The 17,463-nt window shown below is 44.0% G+C and overlaps 1 protein-coding gene across 3 annotated transcripts in view; it reads right to left on the reverse strand.

Annotated features, from left to right (window-relative positions):
• The window catches only part of cped1 (cadherin-like and PC-esterase domain containing 1), a 281,530-nt gene that overhangs the window by 138,629 nt on the left and 125,438 nt on the right, over nucleotides 1-17,463 (reverse strand). For all 3 annotated transcript variants that reach the window (XM_078567997.1, XM_078567996.1, XM_078567995.1), the window contains exons 9-13: nucleotides 9,608-9,775; nucleotides 7,990-8,094; nucleotides 7,454-7,623; nucleotides 6,276-6,337; nucleotides 5,171-5,200 (exon numbers count right to left, since the gene is read on the reverse strand). In XM_078567997.1, coding sequence (XP_078424123.1) covers nucleotides 5,171-5,200; nucleotides 6,276-6,337; nucleotides 7,454-7,623; nucleotides 7,990-8,094; nucleotides 9,608-9,775 — 535 coding nt within the window. The remainder of the gene's footprint in view (nucleotides 1-5,170; nucleotides 5,201-6,275; nucleotides 6,338-7,453; nucleotides 7,624-7,989; nucleotides 8,095-9,607; nucleotides 9,776-17,463) is intronic.

Consider the following 17,463-nt stretch of genomic DNA (forward strand, 5'->3'; position numbering starts at 1 on the left):
AGCATTGCTATCATGACCTTTTATGACTCAATAGGATTTTAAATTTGTACTGCTATCCAAGTGAAAGGGACTTGATATTATCACAGTTGCATATGTTTTTTAAAAAATTCAGAACATTGGGAAAGGCCACAAGAATAGGATGACAACATGAATAGAGATGACATAGGGGCAGGGGAAGTGGGGCGAAAATATGAGTGAGAACCAGTACCCAGTAATACACCACTTCTGTCCTGTGATTCACCCGGCGCTCCTTCTGTAAACTCATTGACCTGGAAATTGAATAAAGCTAGCCTGTTGGCATGAACTGGGTCCAGGGAATGAGCCTTGTGCAGATAGTTGTAAAGCACACCTGATCTTGGACCTCTGGCCTCATTCAAGTGAAGCAAGCTGCAGACACATGCTTTAGTGTCCTGGATGATGCTTTTTCTGCCTTTAATAAGAAGGCTGGCAGCGTACTTCCAGCATGGAATGTGCATGTATACAGAAGAGAGACATTTCCATTGAGGTCACATCATCAATGAATGAAGAACCAGCAGATATGCAAAAGTTGGCACACCCAACTTGGCACTTCTCCCGATACCAGAAAATCTTTTTCCCATCTTCCCCAAGATACAATAGCTAATGGAGACTCCATTTGATCTCTGTCATCTCTTTCTTTGCAACTTGTAATTTCAAGAATAGTCACCTGTTCCAAAAAGATCCATATTCCTTTGCTACGTTTCCAGTAGCAGGACTTTCGAGGCATCACCAGCAAAGGGGGGTTCTTTTGCCCAGACTGCTGCATGTAGCAATACCACCAGAGAGAAAATAGGTTGTTTGCAGAGCTAAAATTTGTCTCATTTTTAAGGGCCAGTGCAGTTTTTTGAGAGCTATTGCATTTTTCCACTGGCATCCAATAGGACTGCTGACCATGTATTTAGTGCATGGGAAGTCGCTTCTAATAAAGAAAAGGGCTCTCCTTTGCAAGATAAGGGCGGCATTCTCTGCTATCAGAGTAGGTGTGTTCACTCTATAAACAATCCTTGGGAAATTTAGGTTACAATGTGTTGAAATACTCTTTCTTTTGTGTACGTTATTAGTGCTGCAGTCAGTATTGAAATACGTGTGGGAATTGCATTACATGTAAGGTCCACATTAGGCATGTGCACTTAAAAGGGCAAAAAGAAATACATCCTGTTCATTTAGAAAATAAATTACTAATGTTCATGTATAATTTCTTAATTTTACTTCACATTGTTTCTAAGACAGGGCAACTATCTTATCACAGAAACTACTGGAAAGTCAGTAAAAAAAATTAATATATCTATGTTGGCATAGATCTACCTGAAAATCTCAGTGAAAATGTTCCTGCCATCATGTACTGTTGTTAGGGATTATCACTGACCTGATCGACACAGATTCTATTGCTGTATGAAAGGGGTCATTGTAAAGAAAAGACTGTAAATGTGAGTTGTGTAACAGAGTCACCTCTCAGCGTGACTATTCGTTGATTTATTAGCCTCCTGATCAACCAGCTTTCAAGAAGCCAGAAATGCTGCTTTTACATTAGAAATACTAGGCAATAACTTTTTAAATTGTTTTAGGTAGTGAATAAGAGATAAGAAAGAGTGATTATAGGGAACTAATCTCATTGAGAGTTCAGATCAGGTCATAACCGTGACAGCTAAGCTTGAATGGTTTGTACCTATCAACTGATCACTGAGAGGAGTTTATGGTTTTGTAACCCATCTAATATATTATATATACTGTGCAAAATCCAATTTATCTGTTTTGTTTCTTTGTTTTGGACGGTTGGATGATCATATAAGACTGATAGTTAAGATGTGCCAGATGGTGGCTGCATTACTCCACAGCATTGTCACCACCAGCAACCATGACTTTGGTAGAAGTCCAAAATGTAAATAAGGCGGCAGTGCTGATAACTCGGGAGGATTTCCTAAAAAGACGCGGTTCATTAATGCCAACGCTCCTGTCGGCAAATCAAAGTGGCTATCATTTTTTCCAGCCACGATGAGATGGGGAGGACCTGGCAACCAGAAATAAAGTAGTAGCCCACAATTTTTGAAAGAGCTGCATATTTAGTTGCTTGTCAGTTATTCCAATGTTAAAGAGTTCATCACACAATATAATACGGGTGTATTCTGCATCGTGGGAGCTTGGGCCATTATGGTATCACAAACTGGTGCTGTGGTGCCTAAGCTCTCAATACTATGGAATGCAAAGAATGCATTGTCAGAGAGGCAATGGAAGCATAAAGCATGAAAATATTTATGAGAGCATTAAGCAGATATTTGAGGGAGTGAGTGATTGAGAAGTATTGGTTTTTGAGATCAGTTAGAAGGCTGACAGAGTCTTTTTGGGCCTTAACTTTCTATGTTCTTCTTGATATGGTTCTGTATTACAAGACTAGAAATTGCTGTCAGCAATAAGCAATTTACTTCCTGGCTCTCTCAGATGTCCATTATTTTTCCCCATTCCCACCTGTTCTATGCCTCTCAGGAATTTAGTGTAGTACCTTTGAGCTGGTGGAGTGCTATTGCAATCATACAGTACATTATTTTGTAATGCCATTTCAGCAAAACCGCTTGTTAAGAGGACTGTGTATTTTTGATTCCAATCTTCCCAGTAAATGTGCTAAATCTATTCATATAAACTGAGAATTACATTAGAGGCATATTCTTGCATGTTGAGAATCAGAAGGGAAATGCTGCAGTTTCATATTGTTTGTGCAGACAGAAAGCTCATTATAATGGTCATCCTTTCAGAGTTGCTGTCAGTTGATTGATCAAGGACGATAAGCAGGAGCAAAGAAGTGCATCCTGAGGTATCAAATGCCACCAATGCGCAATATCCTCACCTGCTAATATGCTTTTCATTATACTTACAGTCCCACACATGATTGCTTGTAACAAATGAAGAGTATTGCCTCCACAGACTCAAGGCGGAATTTTCCTTGCACACTGGCATTGGGCATGTTTGGCGGCGTGAGTGGAAAATATGGCGAGAAGGCCAAAAATCAGTTTCATGATGTTGTGAAACCAATTTGCAATCGTCCGCTCCACCCGTCAATGGCGGGAAGCGTTTCCCACTGTCAGATGTCAGGAACCTCATTGTAATACATCTGCATATCATTATAAGCCCAGCTCTACCGGAATCATCCCCACCATGCTGGATCATCTGAGCACATCGTCGTGATTGTACATAAGTGACGTGCACCTTGCGAGCTGCACTTCGCTCGGGACTTCGAGGTTTGTTCGCTTGGACTGCTTCGGTCAGCACTCGCAGTCATCAGCGCCAGGCTTCACAGACAGCACCACATCACTTATAGGGTGCCTCTGGGGCCAGTCCCTACCTACCAGACCAACCATAAGGCAGGGGTGGCTTCTCAATGGCATTGACATCCATTGGACAGATCTAGGAGTGTCTACAGCATAGCACCCCATAGGTCTCCAGCAGCTTTGCTGTGTGCTACATACTCTATAACTTTACAATATAAACATGTTGAAGGTTGTAGTTCTTAATACAACATTGTAACCTGAAAAGCTAGTTCACCAGACGCTCATCCAAGATAAATTTAGCTCAGCTGTCCCTTTAATGAACTCTCCTGTTCACATAACTGCAAGAGACACCTAAACCAGAGGAAATAGTCAATGACCAAGCTTTCCTGGACTGCTACCTTATCCCACACAATCAGAAAAAAGTTAAATACTGTGCAGCTATTTTTTTTACTCTGCTTAATGTGATATGTGAGTGATTTCGATGAGCTTTACTATGGTACTTATCTTTAGCACAGGTGTATCTTGTGTGCTAACTAACCCCTAACCATTAACCTCTTTTAAGTGAATACCCTGTGAAAAAATGTGCATCAGTTGGCTCTGGATTTTCAGTGGGGGCTAGTTGGGATTCAGGTGATCCTGTATCGCCAACAACTGATTCAGCCATATCCATTGTGTTTTTAAAAAATTTATTCACAGGATGTGGCCATCACTAGCACATTTATTGCCAACCCTTAATAAGCCATCTTCTTGAATACAACTAAGTGGCTAGCAAGACCATATCAGAGTCAACCAACTTGTGGGTTTTTAGTCACATATTGACCAGACCAAATAAAAACAGCTGTTTCCTTCTGCAAAAAGACATTAGTAAACAAGATGGGGTTTTATGACAATCATGGCATGATTACTGATACCAATGATCCCTCTGTGTTTGCTGCACATAGTTAGCTTGCCCTGTATGGTCCTTTTAAGATTGACGTGTAGCTGTGCCTGCGTGCACCTTAAAGGGAACTTTTGCTTATGAGCAGCCTGTTTGTCCCCTGCATGGCACGTTCCCAATTGTTGCTTGACTGCAGACCTGTGCAGCTTAAAGTGAGCACTGACTGATACCTTTTAGTCCAGATATATCTAATTAATTGAATATAAATTCCTCAGCTTCCGTGCAGGATTGAACTCATTTCTCCAGGCCTTGGGATCACTAGTCCAGTAATATAGCCACTATGCTATAGTACCCTGTTGACTGGCCCTTCCTTTTTTAGTGCTTTGTTTACTGTCACCTGAACAGGGATGCTGTTCAGTCAAATGCGAGATCGCCCCAAGAGATAGCAAACTCATGAGTGCTTCCTCCAGCCACATCACAGCTGCTGGGCACTTCCTCCGTATGTTTACTGATCTGTGTGGGAGCAGACCAGTGGGTAGCAATGAGATCAATCTGATCATACAAAATGTTTAACGTAATCAAGAGGCTCTTGTTGCTTTGGATCATGCAGGGTCCTAACACGCATCATGAGAAAAAGCCATCATTCCATCAGCCTGAGTACATTTGAACCCAAATCCCACAACTGAAAAGACAACAATGTATATTTTCTGACCATCAGATTTCACATATAAATGCTTAATATCAAAGTATATTCCACTGCATGTTATTTTTTAGATAGTTCTTCACTTGCTAAAAACAATAAATGATTAAAACCTGTCTAAATGTAGTGTACAAGGCAATGTAGTACAGACATATTAAATGCTCATTGATTAACTTTGCCAATCAATTATTTTTGCTATCTTACAACAGCCAGCTTCCCTAATATTAAATTAATATAAGATTATATAAACTGGATAATGATTACAAATTCTGGAATTAATTGATTAATTTAACAATACATGAGCAGCACATTTACCTGTACTGCAGTTTTTTTGTCTGTGTTGACCTGCATAAAAGAAACATTATTAGTAAGAAGCAAAAAATTATTCACAAAATGCAATATTCAAACAAGCTTCTTTGGTTTCTGTAAAATGTTTATGGGATTAATAGAATCAAATTTTAAGTGAGCATTGAAAAGAAATCCGAAACACGGTAGTCAAATAATTGCAAATGTATTTCTAATCATTACTACCTGAGGCGTGATTACATTTTATTAGTATGTATGTTCTTGTAACCCTGCTTTGCAATATTCTGCTCTACAGAAAAAGATGTTTGAAGACACTGTTTGAAAGAAATCTCATCATTTGAAAGCTGCAAAAGATGTTCAGTACTGAAAGGCTGATATTCTCTTACTCAAATATGTATGACACACAGAATTAGTTAAATAATTTGAAAGCCAAATTTATGCCAACAGTAAATTATATTGTGATGCCCTTTGACCAAAAAACAGTAACATTAAAACATGGTTGAAAAGGACTTTGAAGAGTTTGCATCAATTTTAAAGGAATCAAATGTAATTTTCTTGGATAATATGGAATATAGGTCTATGTGACCTGGTGACCCCTGACCTGGAAGCAATACCAACAGGAAGGAAGATAAAATACAGAGGTTGTGTGGCACACAGATGCAGACAGAAAGAGAAGCAGAAGTAGAAGTGCTGGGGAGCAGTTGAGAAAGTTATGGAAGGAAGTATGCCATTGCAGGGGCGGAACCCTGTTTACACAAAAACTATTGCCTCTGGAGAATTGGCTATGTCCTTGAAGGAAAGGGGCTAAAATTCTGCTTGGAAGAACTATGTAGCTGAAAAGGGGACCTACAAGTGGACTGGTTTGCCAACTATGTCTGTAAGATAGTTTGTGTTGTATCTTTTATTCCATGTGTAATTTATAGTCTGTACCAACTATCATTTGCCTGTTAATTTACATTGATTTTGACTCATGTTGAAGTAAAAGTTACAAAAAGTGAAATCTTGTTGGTAATTTCTTAATTTGGGGGAGCATTTGGTAAATTTCGTTATTTTGGTTTACTGATCCCCACTGGGATCATAACAAAATCTATTGAAAAATGAATGAATTCCTTACCCATCTTGCTGCTGTTGTCAAACTTTTCAATTACATGAGAAGGTATTGCATGTGACTGCTCCCTATTAAGAAAATGAACATAATGTAAGAAGACCTGATGATCAGTTTCATGGCTAACAATATGGTAACTGTGTTACTCAACCCTTATATTCTCATTGTTACACATCTCTCCCGTAAATATGATAAAGGTACTTGGGGCAACAATTGAACCAAGATATTTGAAGACCACTACTGATTTGATGCAACTTGTCATCGTGCTATTTTCCCACCGGAGTGCAATCAGGCTGGTGTCTAAGATCAAGCTCAGCTGTACATAAACTTTTATTTGTAAATAAACCAGAAATTGAAAACCTGCACACCTTTAGCATTGCAATCCCTCAGAGATGTTCTCTTGCCAGTACAACAGCAAACACTAAAATCCTATTAATATTGATGTTATTCCTGTACTTGCACCTGAGTGGTGCATGAACATCTATCTACCATGCAATCAGTTCTAGCATCACCCAAGAAGAAACAAAAGCCAATATCATTAATTGAAAAAAATCACAACTACAGAACACACTAACTTATAAAATAATCAGAATATAAGAAAACACCTTACTTTGCAGTGAAAAACATGTGATATCATAAACTGAAGCAAGAAGGTAGCAGGGCTATAGTAGAATAGGAGACCAGCACTGGATAAAGTGGAACAGGTAGCCAGACAGTGAAGGTTGAATATCGTACTAGGTTACTGTACATAGAATACAATAGTCTGGCTACAAGCAAGGGGGTGAAATGTTATCAGGGGGTGGGCGGGAATGTGGAGTTGAGGTTACAATCAGATCAGCCATGATCTTATTCAATGGCAAAGCAGGCTCAAGGGGGCCAAGTAGCCTACTCCAGCTCTTAATTCGTAAGTGCATATGTTTGTACGTACAAAATCACAAATACAGTCAGCAAAAGCAGCACCAAATCTTTAATTTCTGGGACATTCCCATTCCTCTTTATTTAATGAGGTTCTCCTATGCCATGCTTATAATATGACCCGCTCACACACAAGTTACCCTAACACTGGTAGAAGTTATTCAAATTATGCACAAATATATGAACTCTAATTATATACAAATGTATGATGATCTTCTCAATATTACATTTAAAATATTAAAATAAATAATTCCAAAATCTAATCTATTTACCATGTGAAATGACTCAAGCCCTGCTGCAAATTCGATGCTCGGAACTGATCAAGTAGCTCTGAAAATAGCAGATGTTGGGCAAGAACAGGTTTTGATTTGGATGAATGATCAAAATTGTGGTAAAGTGCATATAATATCCTTTGGTAATCTGGGTTAATTGATGGATAAAGCTGTAGAAAAAGAACAAGTTACAATCAAAATAAAAAAATGAAAGAACAACAATTTTTGACTTTTTTTACTGTCATTTTCAAATATGACTTCTGTGCACATTAATTGTGAAAATATACTCTCTACAGATGAATAAAAACAAAGTAAAATATCTGATCAAATAACTGATTTTTTGATTATGACAATATGAAAGGATCATATAAAATTATGAGATTTTCACAAATGTCTAAGTAGATTAAATTGCAATGCAGTATCAGATATATTTAAAGAAAATTTTGCAGTGTAATTCTCTAATTTTTATTAAACCCAGTAAGTTTGATCCAAGATACCAACTTGACCTTAGTTATATTTCCTATCTATTTACATACCAATTCAAATCTTCCTTGGCTTTTGAACTCCTTTTGAAAATTAATAATGGCAGTTAGATCTCTTGAAGTCAGACAAAGCTCATGTTTCTGGAAGTGGGTGTGATTCTGCAATTAAAATAAACTGATGAAGAGAATTCAGCTACAACTAAGCTAACCTGATATAATTGAATGTAGCCACAACTGTATATGCATACACAGCTGTGGTCAGTACTAATTATTTCTGTCATTTCAAATATGAAAAGTATAAGAGTTGAGGTTTCTGAAAATTGACTTTCATGCATCAAATTCCAGAAACTTCTTGAAATATTTGCCTCTAAGGTCGATGTATGTGCTCTGTACTCAAAGAAGGCTAACATCTTCTAGATAAGCTCTTCAAAGGCTCTGAAAGATTCAGCTTATGGTAAATAAATGTGGGGTAATGGACAGTTTCGCATTATATCATCCCAGTGTGCACTTGCAGAGTTGAAGTGAAACATTTTCCTTTATGCACCCAGTTAAGCACCAAGCAGTATAATAATGGACACCCTTTTAACAGTGATACAAGGGAACACCCATGTTGGCTGCTTATGCTGTTGGCCGATGGAGCAAAGCAGAGCTCTATGCATGCCTTTCTACTGATAGAAAACAGCTAGTGGAACAAGCTGTTCTTTTGCTAGAGGTTGAAGGGCAAGTGCAGGGCATTGCTTGCGTGTTTAGAACCTTAAATATAGGCCAGAGAAACCACTGGAGGGTTTTCGGGGAAAGATTTGAGGTGGACTATGCTTGCTGCATAGATGCACCCCTGACCCCAGCTCACTTTCATGCATTTATATATTTTGGGTAGGTGCTCACATCATTAACAGTGCAACTGTGGTGCCCGACTCTGTTGGGTGGGTGGAAAATTACTGCAGTGCCTTGCCACAGAGGAATTGGCCCAGCACAGATATTTAAAAGATTAAGAAGATTCCCAATGATTCAAAAGACCAGTTTCTCTAATGTCTCTCCCTTACAGCATTGCGGGTGTAGCTACAGCACAAGGACTGTAGTGTTTCAAGATGGGAGCTCACCACCACCTTCCCAAAGGCAATTTGGGATGTGCAATAAATACTGACCTTGCCAGCGATGCCCACATCTCTTGAATAAATAATAAAAACAAAGCTTGTCCTCTAATTGATCGTAATAGTGAAACTGACCTCTTACATTTGATGACCCTTAACAACACTATTCAAGGAATGCACAAGTGTCCAATATTGCTAAGAAAAAAGGCCGTATGAAATAGTTTCCTCATTACCTGGTGCCATGAAATATGTTTCCACTTGTGGGTGTGCCCAGAAAAAGAGGCATAAGTACAAGATAGCCACTAACAGATCAAATAAAGATTTTAGAAGGAATTTCTTTACACAGAGAGTGTTGATACAGTGGGATTTGCTGGCATGTGGAACATTGAAACAAATAGCACTGATATATTTAAGGGGAGGCTTGGTGCATACATGAGATGGAAGAGAACACAGGGATACAGAAGTGTGGGATTCACAAGGCATTCAAACACCAGCACAGATCGGCTGTCCTGAATGGCCTGGTTCTGTGCTGTAGATATGTAACAGAATAATATGGTCTTAACACAGCTCTAAGATCTCACCTTCAAACTTACAGATCGATGTATGTTTTCTAAAGCATCATATATTTCACCCACTACAGAAGTGCCAGATAACAGTAACTTGAAAGTATCTTCCAGTATGAAGTCTTTAGTGATGCGATCTGCAAAAGCTATGCTGTCATCTGCTTCAAAGACAGGCTGTTGGTGCACCTAAGCAAAAGAATGTTAATTAGTGATCTTATTTTATCCATCTCTTTAAAGTCCTTCACAGTATAAATATGTTGTCAAAGTAATTGAATATGTTTAGATTGCTGACCCATGCACTGACATCAAGGCTAAACTATCATAAAATACAGGCACCTGATGTACTGTGTGCCAGGTCATTGACTGATCTGAATTAACTATTTACATAAACTGCTACCAAATTGATCCAAATGTAAAATTCTCAAATTCTCTCAGAAAGCAAAATTAAAACATTTGGTAGTAGTAATGCAGCAGAATTTCTCAATTATTTTGTCAATTCAATTCATAGGGCTGAATTTTTCGTTCGTTGGGTGGGCGGGGCAGACCCAATCGCGGGTGGGCGCGGACCCAATCGCCACCTGCGATCGGGGCTGCGGGACCATTTTGCGTGGGTGGGCCAATTAAGGCCCGCCCAGCGTGACATCCGCTAGGAAGCGCTATGCGCTCCCTGTGCAGGCTGGGGGAGAATCACTAAAATCGAGAGTGCGCTCTTTCGTGCATGCGCACGAAAAAGCGCACTCATCTCCCTGAGGCTAAGTGCAGCCTCGGGGAGATTGCCTCTACTTTTCAAAATTTTAAAAATAAAGAAAATAAAATTCCCTTACGTGTCCCCTCATGTGACAATGTCACATGAGTTGGGACATGTTCATAATTTCCATAACAACTTTATTAAAATTTTTCAAACCCTACATGAAACCTCATCCCACCGACTTTTAACAAATTCCCAAACTAATCTCCACTAAGGCAACAACCATAGGCCTGAATTTTTCAGTTGGCGGGCAGGCTCGGTTGGAGCGGGCGGGAGTGGTCGGGAATCCCAAAGGCCACCCACAATTGGGTGTGCACCGCTATTTTACACCGGGCGGGCCAATTAAAGCCCGCCCAGCGTAATGCACGTCTCCCGAGATCAGCGGGAAGGGGCGGGTTGGAGCAGGAGGCCAATGTCAGCTGGGTGCAATGGCGACCTGGCGGCCTATTCAAAAATGGCGCAGGCAGCCGTCCTAAGGATGCCATTGACTTTGCAGATCAGCAAAGCATAACGTCATCGGCGAATAGGGCAGGTGGGAGGGCAGGTCGGCGGGGCAGTTGGCCCCAAGGTTTTCCGACAAGTGCCTCGCTGCCCTCCTGGAGGAGGTGGCAGCACAATGGGATACCCTTGTCCCAAGGGATGGCCCAGATGGATGAGGTGCACATGGGTGCAGTGCCATAAGCAGTTTAATAACCTCCTGCAATCGGGAAGGGTGAGTACCGTGTTGGCATGGGTCACTTAGCACAGCAGTTAGTTGGGCCCCCCCATCCTCCCCGACCTCAGAGTTTTTACAGTGTATGTGGCAAAGTCACGGAGGCAGCATCTGGGCAAGGGGGTCAGCCCTGGCTGCTTGGAGTGCGTGTTTTGAGGCTCCAGGGTCATGAATCGGACGAGCCCTGCAAGGTTTTCCTCAGGTGGGGTTGGCCAGGCTGCAATGGCAATGCAGGTACAGGGCGGACTAATCAGTGCTCCTCTCTCCTTTCAGGAGAAGACAGCCCACAATAATGCTGAGTGGTTGCAGACTGGCAGAGGGCTGGCCTACCTTCTAAGCCTTACCAGACACGAGCAGGAGGCACTGGAACATGAGCCTAGGTCAACCGACCGCAATGAGGTTGGGGTGCCACAGGAAGGTAAGAGTGCCATGCACCAGGCCAGAATGTCTGTCATTGCAACCATTCCACTGTTGACTGTATATTGATTTAAGCCTCCAACATGGAATCCACATTGATAATGGAAAGGCAAGGGCACCCTGATCCAGGTGCCAGATACGCACATTAACAGTGTAACTACTTCAACTAACCACATGTCCTTGTTATTCCTTTCAGGCTCACCAGAACACCCTCAGTCTCAGGAGCTTGAAGGACCACCGCTCACTCCTGAGGACATGGAGGATCTGAACGCACCAGTGTCACATCCTCTCAGCCAGGCAGGGACCAGCGCAGATACCAGCACCTCGGTGGGAATAAGATCGTCAGTGAATATTTTGGTGCACAGCGGTGAGGGCACCTCACACTCGCTTGAGGTGCAGGCGGAGACAGAGAGTGCCCTGGGCGCCGGCAGTCGGAGGACTGCAGGGGACCAGGAACATGCTCAGTCGGTGGCTGATGATGGGCCTCTGGAGTCGTCCCTGAGGCAGCAGATGCTGGAAGTCCAGCAGGGTGTGCGGGAGGATCTGGCGGAGATACATGAGGGAATGCATGTCATGGTCTCTGTGATGGAGGAGTCCATGTGGAACATGAGCAATGCAATGACCCTCATGGCCGAGCACATTGCCTCCTCCATGGAGGGAATGGTGACTCTCATGGAGAGGCTCCTCCAGGAGCTCAATCAGGGCTTCCTGGGGATGCACTCGGACCTGCAAGCCCTCACAGCGGTAATGACCTCAGGTGGTCACTGTCAGTGTGGGTGATGGATTGGGCATCCAGTATCCCAGCTAGGTGACCATCAATCAATGGTGAGCAGGGAGGTCCAAAGCTGCTTGTCGTCTCTACTGGCTCCTCTCAGGGCGCTCCGGATGATGGCAGCAGCTCCTCCGCCCCTTTGCCAGTGACCGTGGCATCCAACGAGGCTGCGGAGACTGGGGAGATGCCAGTCGTGTCACTGGCCGCTCCCTCCCAGAAAGGGCCAGCACAGGCTCTAGGGGCCAGAGGACACCCGCCAAGGTCATTAAGGCCAACAGGACAGCAGAGTGAGCAGGCTGTCTCCAATGCCGGTGCCAGCGAGGGGTGGAGCACCTAGACGTAGCACCCGCAAACGAAAACTTAAAGCCCCTTAGGCACATCACGGACTTATCACTTTTCTTTTGCCCCATTTTTAAATTGTTTTTAAGTTGCTGTGGTGTTGAATACCTTTTCATTTACTTTGATTTATGTATGCCAGGTTGCAAGGCAGTAAATGTGTTTGTTCTCAACAAGCCTCTGGGTGCTTCATTAGTTCTGCAGGTGCAGGGCAGCCCCATGATGTTATGAGTGACTTGTTTGTCATTGAGCTTTATTGAAATGGCACATAGTTCATGTTCCTGACCAGGCAAATGTTGCTCTCAGGTATCGTGTATGGAGCCTGCAGCCCTGGCATGTGGTGGTGGTTCATATTTGGTAGGCCAGCTGAAGGAACATTGGATCAAAGTCTCCCGGGTGTCCCTGCCACCTTGGAGGTTGCCCGCGTCAGCATCTATCCCCTTAGCGTTCTCCTGTGTGTGCTCGTACTCGAACTCACTACTGGACTCATTGCCTGCTGCCAGAGCAGCTGCATCAACATCTTCTTCCTCCGTTGGGCCACCCCCTTTCCAGTGCCAGATTGTGGAGAGCGCAGTATGCGACTACTGTTAGTGACACACAATCTGGAGGGTACTGGGGTGCGCCCCCTGAACTGTCCAGGCATCCAAAGCGCATCTTGAGAAGACTGATGGTTCTTTCTACCACATCCCTTGTGGAGGCGTGGCTCCTATTGTACCGCTGCTCAGCTTCAGTTCTTGGATGGCAGAGAGGTGTCATGAGCCACCTTTTAAGGGTATAGCCCTTGTTGCCCAACAGCCATCCATCCGGCTGGGCTGGAGCACTGAAGAGCCTCGGCACCAGGGAGTGTCTCAAGATGTAAGTGTCATGGGGGCTGCCAGGGTACCTTGCACAGGCTTGTAGAATCTGCATCCTACACACTATCTGCACGTTCAAGGAGTGGAAGCCCTTCCTGCTGGCGAAGGCACCGAGCTCACCCGCTGGCGCCTTGATGGCCACATGTGTGCAGTCGATTGCACCCTGGACACGGGGGAAGCCAGCAATCACGGCAAAGTCTCTGGCTCGCTCAGCCTGGCTGGCCTCGTCTGTGCGGTAATGAATGAAAGTCAATGCACGCCTGAACAGAGCGTCTGTCACCAGCTTGACACAACTGTGGACAGCTGACTGGGACACTCCACACAGATCCCCCACCAACCCCTGGAAAGAGCTGGAGGCGTAGAAGTTGAGGGCTACCGTGACCTTCAATGCCACTGGCATGTGGTGTCCACCCACACAGTTGAAGCTTATCTCAGGGCCAATCATCTGACAAATGGAGGTCGCTGTTTCCCTTGAGAGGCGGAGTCTCCTTCGGCATTGCACCTCAGACATATTGAGGTAGCTGCATTGCCACCTGTAAACCCTGGCAGCAGGATAGTGGCGTCTTCTGAGGCTCCTTCCGCCTTGGACTACCTGTTGGCCCTCCGTGCTCTGTGCCTGTGCCTGCCCTCCCACAGGTGGCTCCTCTGGAGGCTGAATAGGGACACCTGGCCTCCTTTTCTTTCTGGCCCTCTCTTCCCCCTCAGAGGGAAGCTTTAATCCAATTAAGACAAACCCACAGACTAAACCTCTAGTTTAAAAAAATAATTTCCAATAACATTATATAACAATAACATTAATAGCTTCATGACACACCCATTATCAAGGGGTGGATGAGGGGAGTGTGAGCGCTGAAATCGGCAACCTGTCCACCATATTTGAATAGATTATCAAGGGTCAGTTGAGCTTGTTATCAAGCCAATTGACCCCAATAATATACTGACCACACCATAAAATTTTTGGCCTGGACAGTTGGGCAGGAATGGGCAGCCCAATGTTTTTTTAAAAATGACTAAGAGTGGGAAGGAAGTTTGGGGGGGCACTATCTTTGGGGGCTGCCCTTTGTGGATTGGGGGTTGCCCCCACCTTAGATAGAGCCCTCCACTTTGTTCCTACCCGCCTGCTGCATTAAACGCACCACCCCCACCCCTCTGCCCTCCTGCCTAACATGCCCAAACCCTCCCTGCCCAAGACCCCACATGTTCCTATCTCTGGGATCCATCGAGCCCTATCCTTGTTCCTTGTTGCAGTTCTGGCAGTGCCCACGAATGTGCTCTTAGCGCTGTCAGGACTGATGGAGCTGCTGGGCAATTGGGGGTGGGAAAGTTCCACACTGCCCCTATTTAGCCCACCCACAGCGCATTATGGTTGCGGGTCTGCCCCACGCTGACTTTGCTTCCGGGCAAGCAAGCCGTCTGAGCACCCCCCCCGCCACCATCCCCCCCCCCCCCCCCCCCCACCACCCCCCCCCCCCTCCCACCCCCACCGCCTGCCTCCTCCCCCCCCTCCCCATCCCCCTCCCGTCATATTCTGCTCAACATCTTTGTGCTGCTTTTTGAGTCCGGGCACTAAAATACATCTCAGCTCTCAGATCACTTATGTTCTGCTGACCTCTAGTGGATATAGTTATTTTCTGCATCTTCCTCATTGTGTAATTAAAGCCAGAATCTTCATCACATAGAAAATAATCAAGGGTCAGTGGTATTTCTGGATCTCGATCCTGATGGTGTCTGATGTCCGCACAGCATCACAATCTTAAAGGAGGCAGCCAATTATGTGCGTTGTCTGCCTAATTAAGGATGGTGGGAGGAACAATGACACTGGAGGCCCAGTGAGACCGTCCACAGCACTGCACGGCCGGCAGCCCCACGGGAGAAATGGTGCTGGTCAGGGAGATGGGTTAGCATGAGGGCTCCTTAACATAGAAGTGCTTTTGCATTGCTGTGAAATATCTTAGAAATAAGAAAACCCATAGCTGTTCGGGACATCAGTGTGGATCATAAGACCATAAGACGTATGAGCAGAAGTAGGCCATTCAGCCCATTGTGTCTGCTCTGCCAGTCAATGAGATTATGGCTGATCTGATAACCTTCAACTCCACTTTCCAGTCTTTTCCCTGATTCCCTCACTGATAAAAAATCTGTCTATCTCAGCTTTGCATATACTTAACAACCCAGCCTCTACAGCCCTCTGCAGTAAAGAATTCCAGAGATTCACTACCCTCTGAGAAAAGAAATTCCTTCTCATCTCTCTCTTGAAGTGGGTGACCCCTTACTCTGAGATTATGCCCCTTTGTCCTAGGCGCTCCCACAAGGGGAAACAACCTCTCAGCATCTACTCTGTCAAGCCCCCTAAGAACCTTATATGTTTCAATAAGGCTGCCTCTCATTCTTCTAAACTCCAATGAGTACAGGCCCAGCCTATTCAACCTCTCCTCATAAGAAAATCCCCCCACACCCGGGGTCAATCTAGTGAACCTTCTCTGGACTGCCTCCAATGCCAGTATATCTTTCCTTAGATAAGGGGACCAAAACTGTTCACAGTATTCTAGGTGTGGTCTAACTAGTGCCTTGTACAGTTTTAGTAAGACTTCCCTATTTTTATACTGCCAATTTCCATGGCAGCTCAATTCCGGGAAACTCGCCCGAGGTGTGACAGCACAGGGAGCCATCCTGACTGGCTTTTTCAATACTTTCCCAGCCCTCCAAAGCCGCCTCCAAGGGATGGCAAGATTACACACCTCAGGCTCAGGCCTGAGTTATACTGGTGATTGCACCTCACAGAAGGAGCTGTATTTTCATCTGGGTGTGGAGGCAAGTTTCACTTGGGATTTTTTTTGGAGGAAATCTGATTTTCCTCCGCATTCCTGACCGCTCGTTATTTTCCTCAGGAATGACTGGTATGTAAAATGTACACCCACTCTGCTGAGGTTGTGTTCCCCATTTTAAATGGAGGATGAAAATCAGATTTCCTCCTGCACACCATTTTTATCTGTTCATGCAGGTTTTTGGAAGCCCATTAAAACAGCGTCAGGTTTCAGAGTTTGTGAAGAAACTGGAAAGCCTGCTGAGGAATCTGGAATACTCATAAAGGGAAGTGTAAAATGTTTAAACACTATTATGAGATCCAGACTTACCTCATCATCAGGAGGCGGGGAACTATATCTCCCAGCATTCCTCAGGGGTTTCTGCACATGTGCGGACCGGGAGCGGGCTCTGCATGCGCAGCACAGCATTTTGGAGTTCTCAGAGCGCCGCCGTGTGGAGAAAAAAAAAGAAACTGCGCAAAAACCCCAATCATGTGACCGGGAGCTGAGCGCCATAATCAAAAGAGGAGTCCCAGACATGGGATAGGGAGACGGGACAGGGAGAGGTCCCTGTTAAGAAAAAAGAAGAGCAGAGAAAGAGGTTCCAAGCAGAAAAAGGGCTGCTGTTGTCAGTCCTTAAGTGGAGAGGGCTCAGGAGAAGCCCTGGTGATTGAAGTTCTTTGAGGATGTAGCAAGCAGGGTGGATAAAGGAGAACCAGTAGATGTAATGTATTTGGAGCTCCAAAAGGCATTCAATAAGGTGCCACATAAAAGGTTACTGCACAACATAAGAGTTCATGGTGTTGGGGGGTGATAATATTAACATGGATAGAGGATTGGCTAATAAGAAGAAACAAAGAGTCGGGAAAAATGGGTGATTTTCAGGTTGGCAAACTGTAACTAGTGGAGTGCCGCAGGGATCAGTGCTGGGGCCTCAGCTATTTATGATCTATATTATTTACTTTGATGAAGGACTAAATTTGGTGATGATACAAAGATAGGTAAGAAAGCAAGTTGTGAGGAGGATACAAAGGGATATAGATAGGGTAAGTGAATGGGCAAAAATCTGGCCAATGGAGTGTGAAGACTGCAGAATGCTGAAATACAGAGGGGTCTGGGTGTCCTTGTACATGAATCATAAAAAGTTAGCATGCCAGTACAGCAAGTAATTAGGAAGGCAATTGGAATGTTGGTCTTTAATTCAAGGAGGGGGAGAATATAAGTAGAGAAG

This window comes from Cetorhinus maximus, chromosome 22 (genome assembly GCF_964194155.1).
Source record: "Cetorhinus maximus chromosome 22, sCetMax3.hap1.1, whole genome shotgun sequence".
In the NCBI taxonomy this organism is placed as follows: domain Eukaryota; kingdom Metazoa; phylum Chordata; class Chondrichthyes; order Lamniformes; family Cetorhinidae; genus Cetorhinus; species Cetorhinus maximus.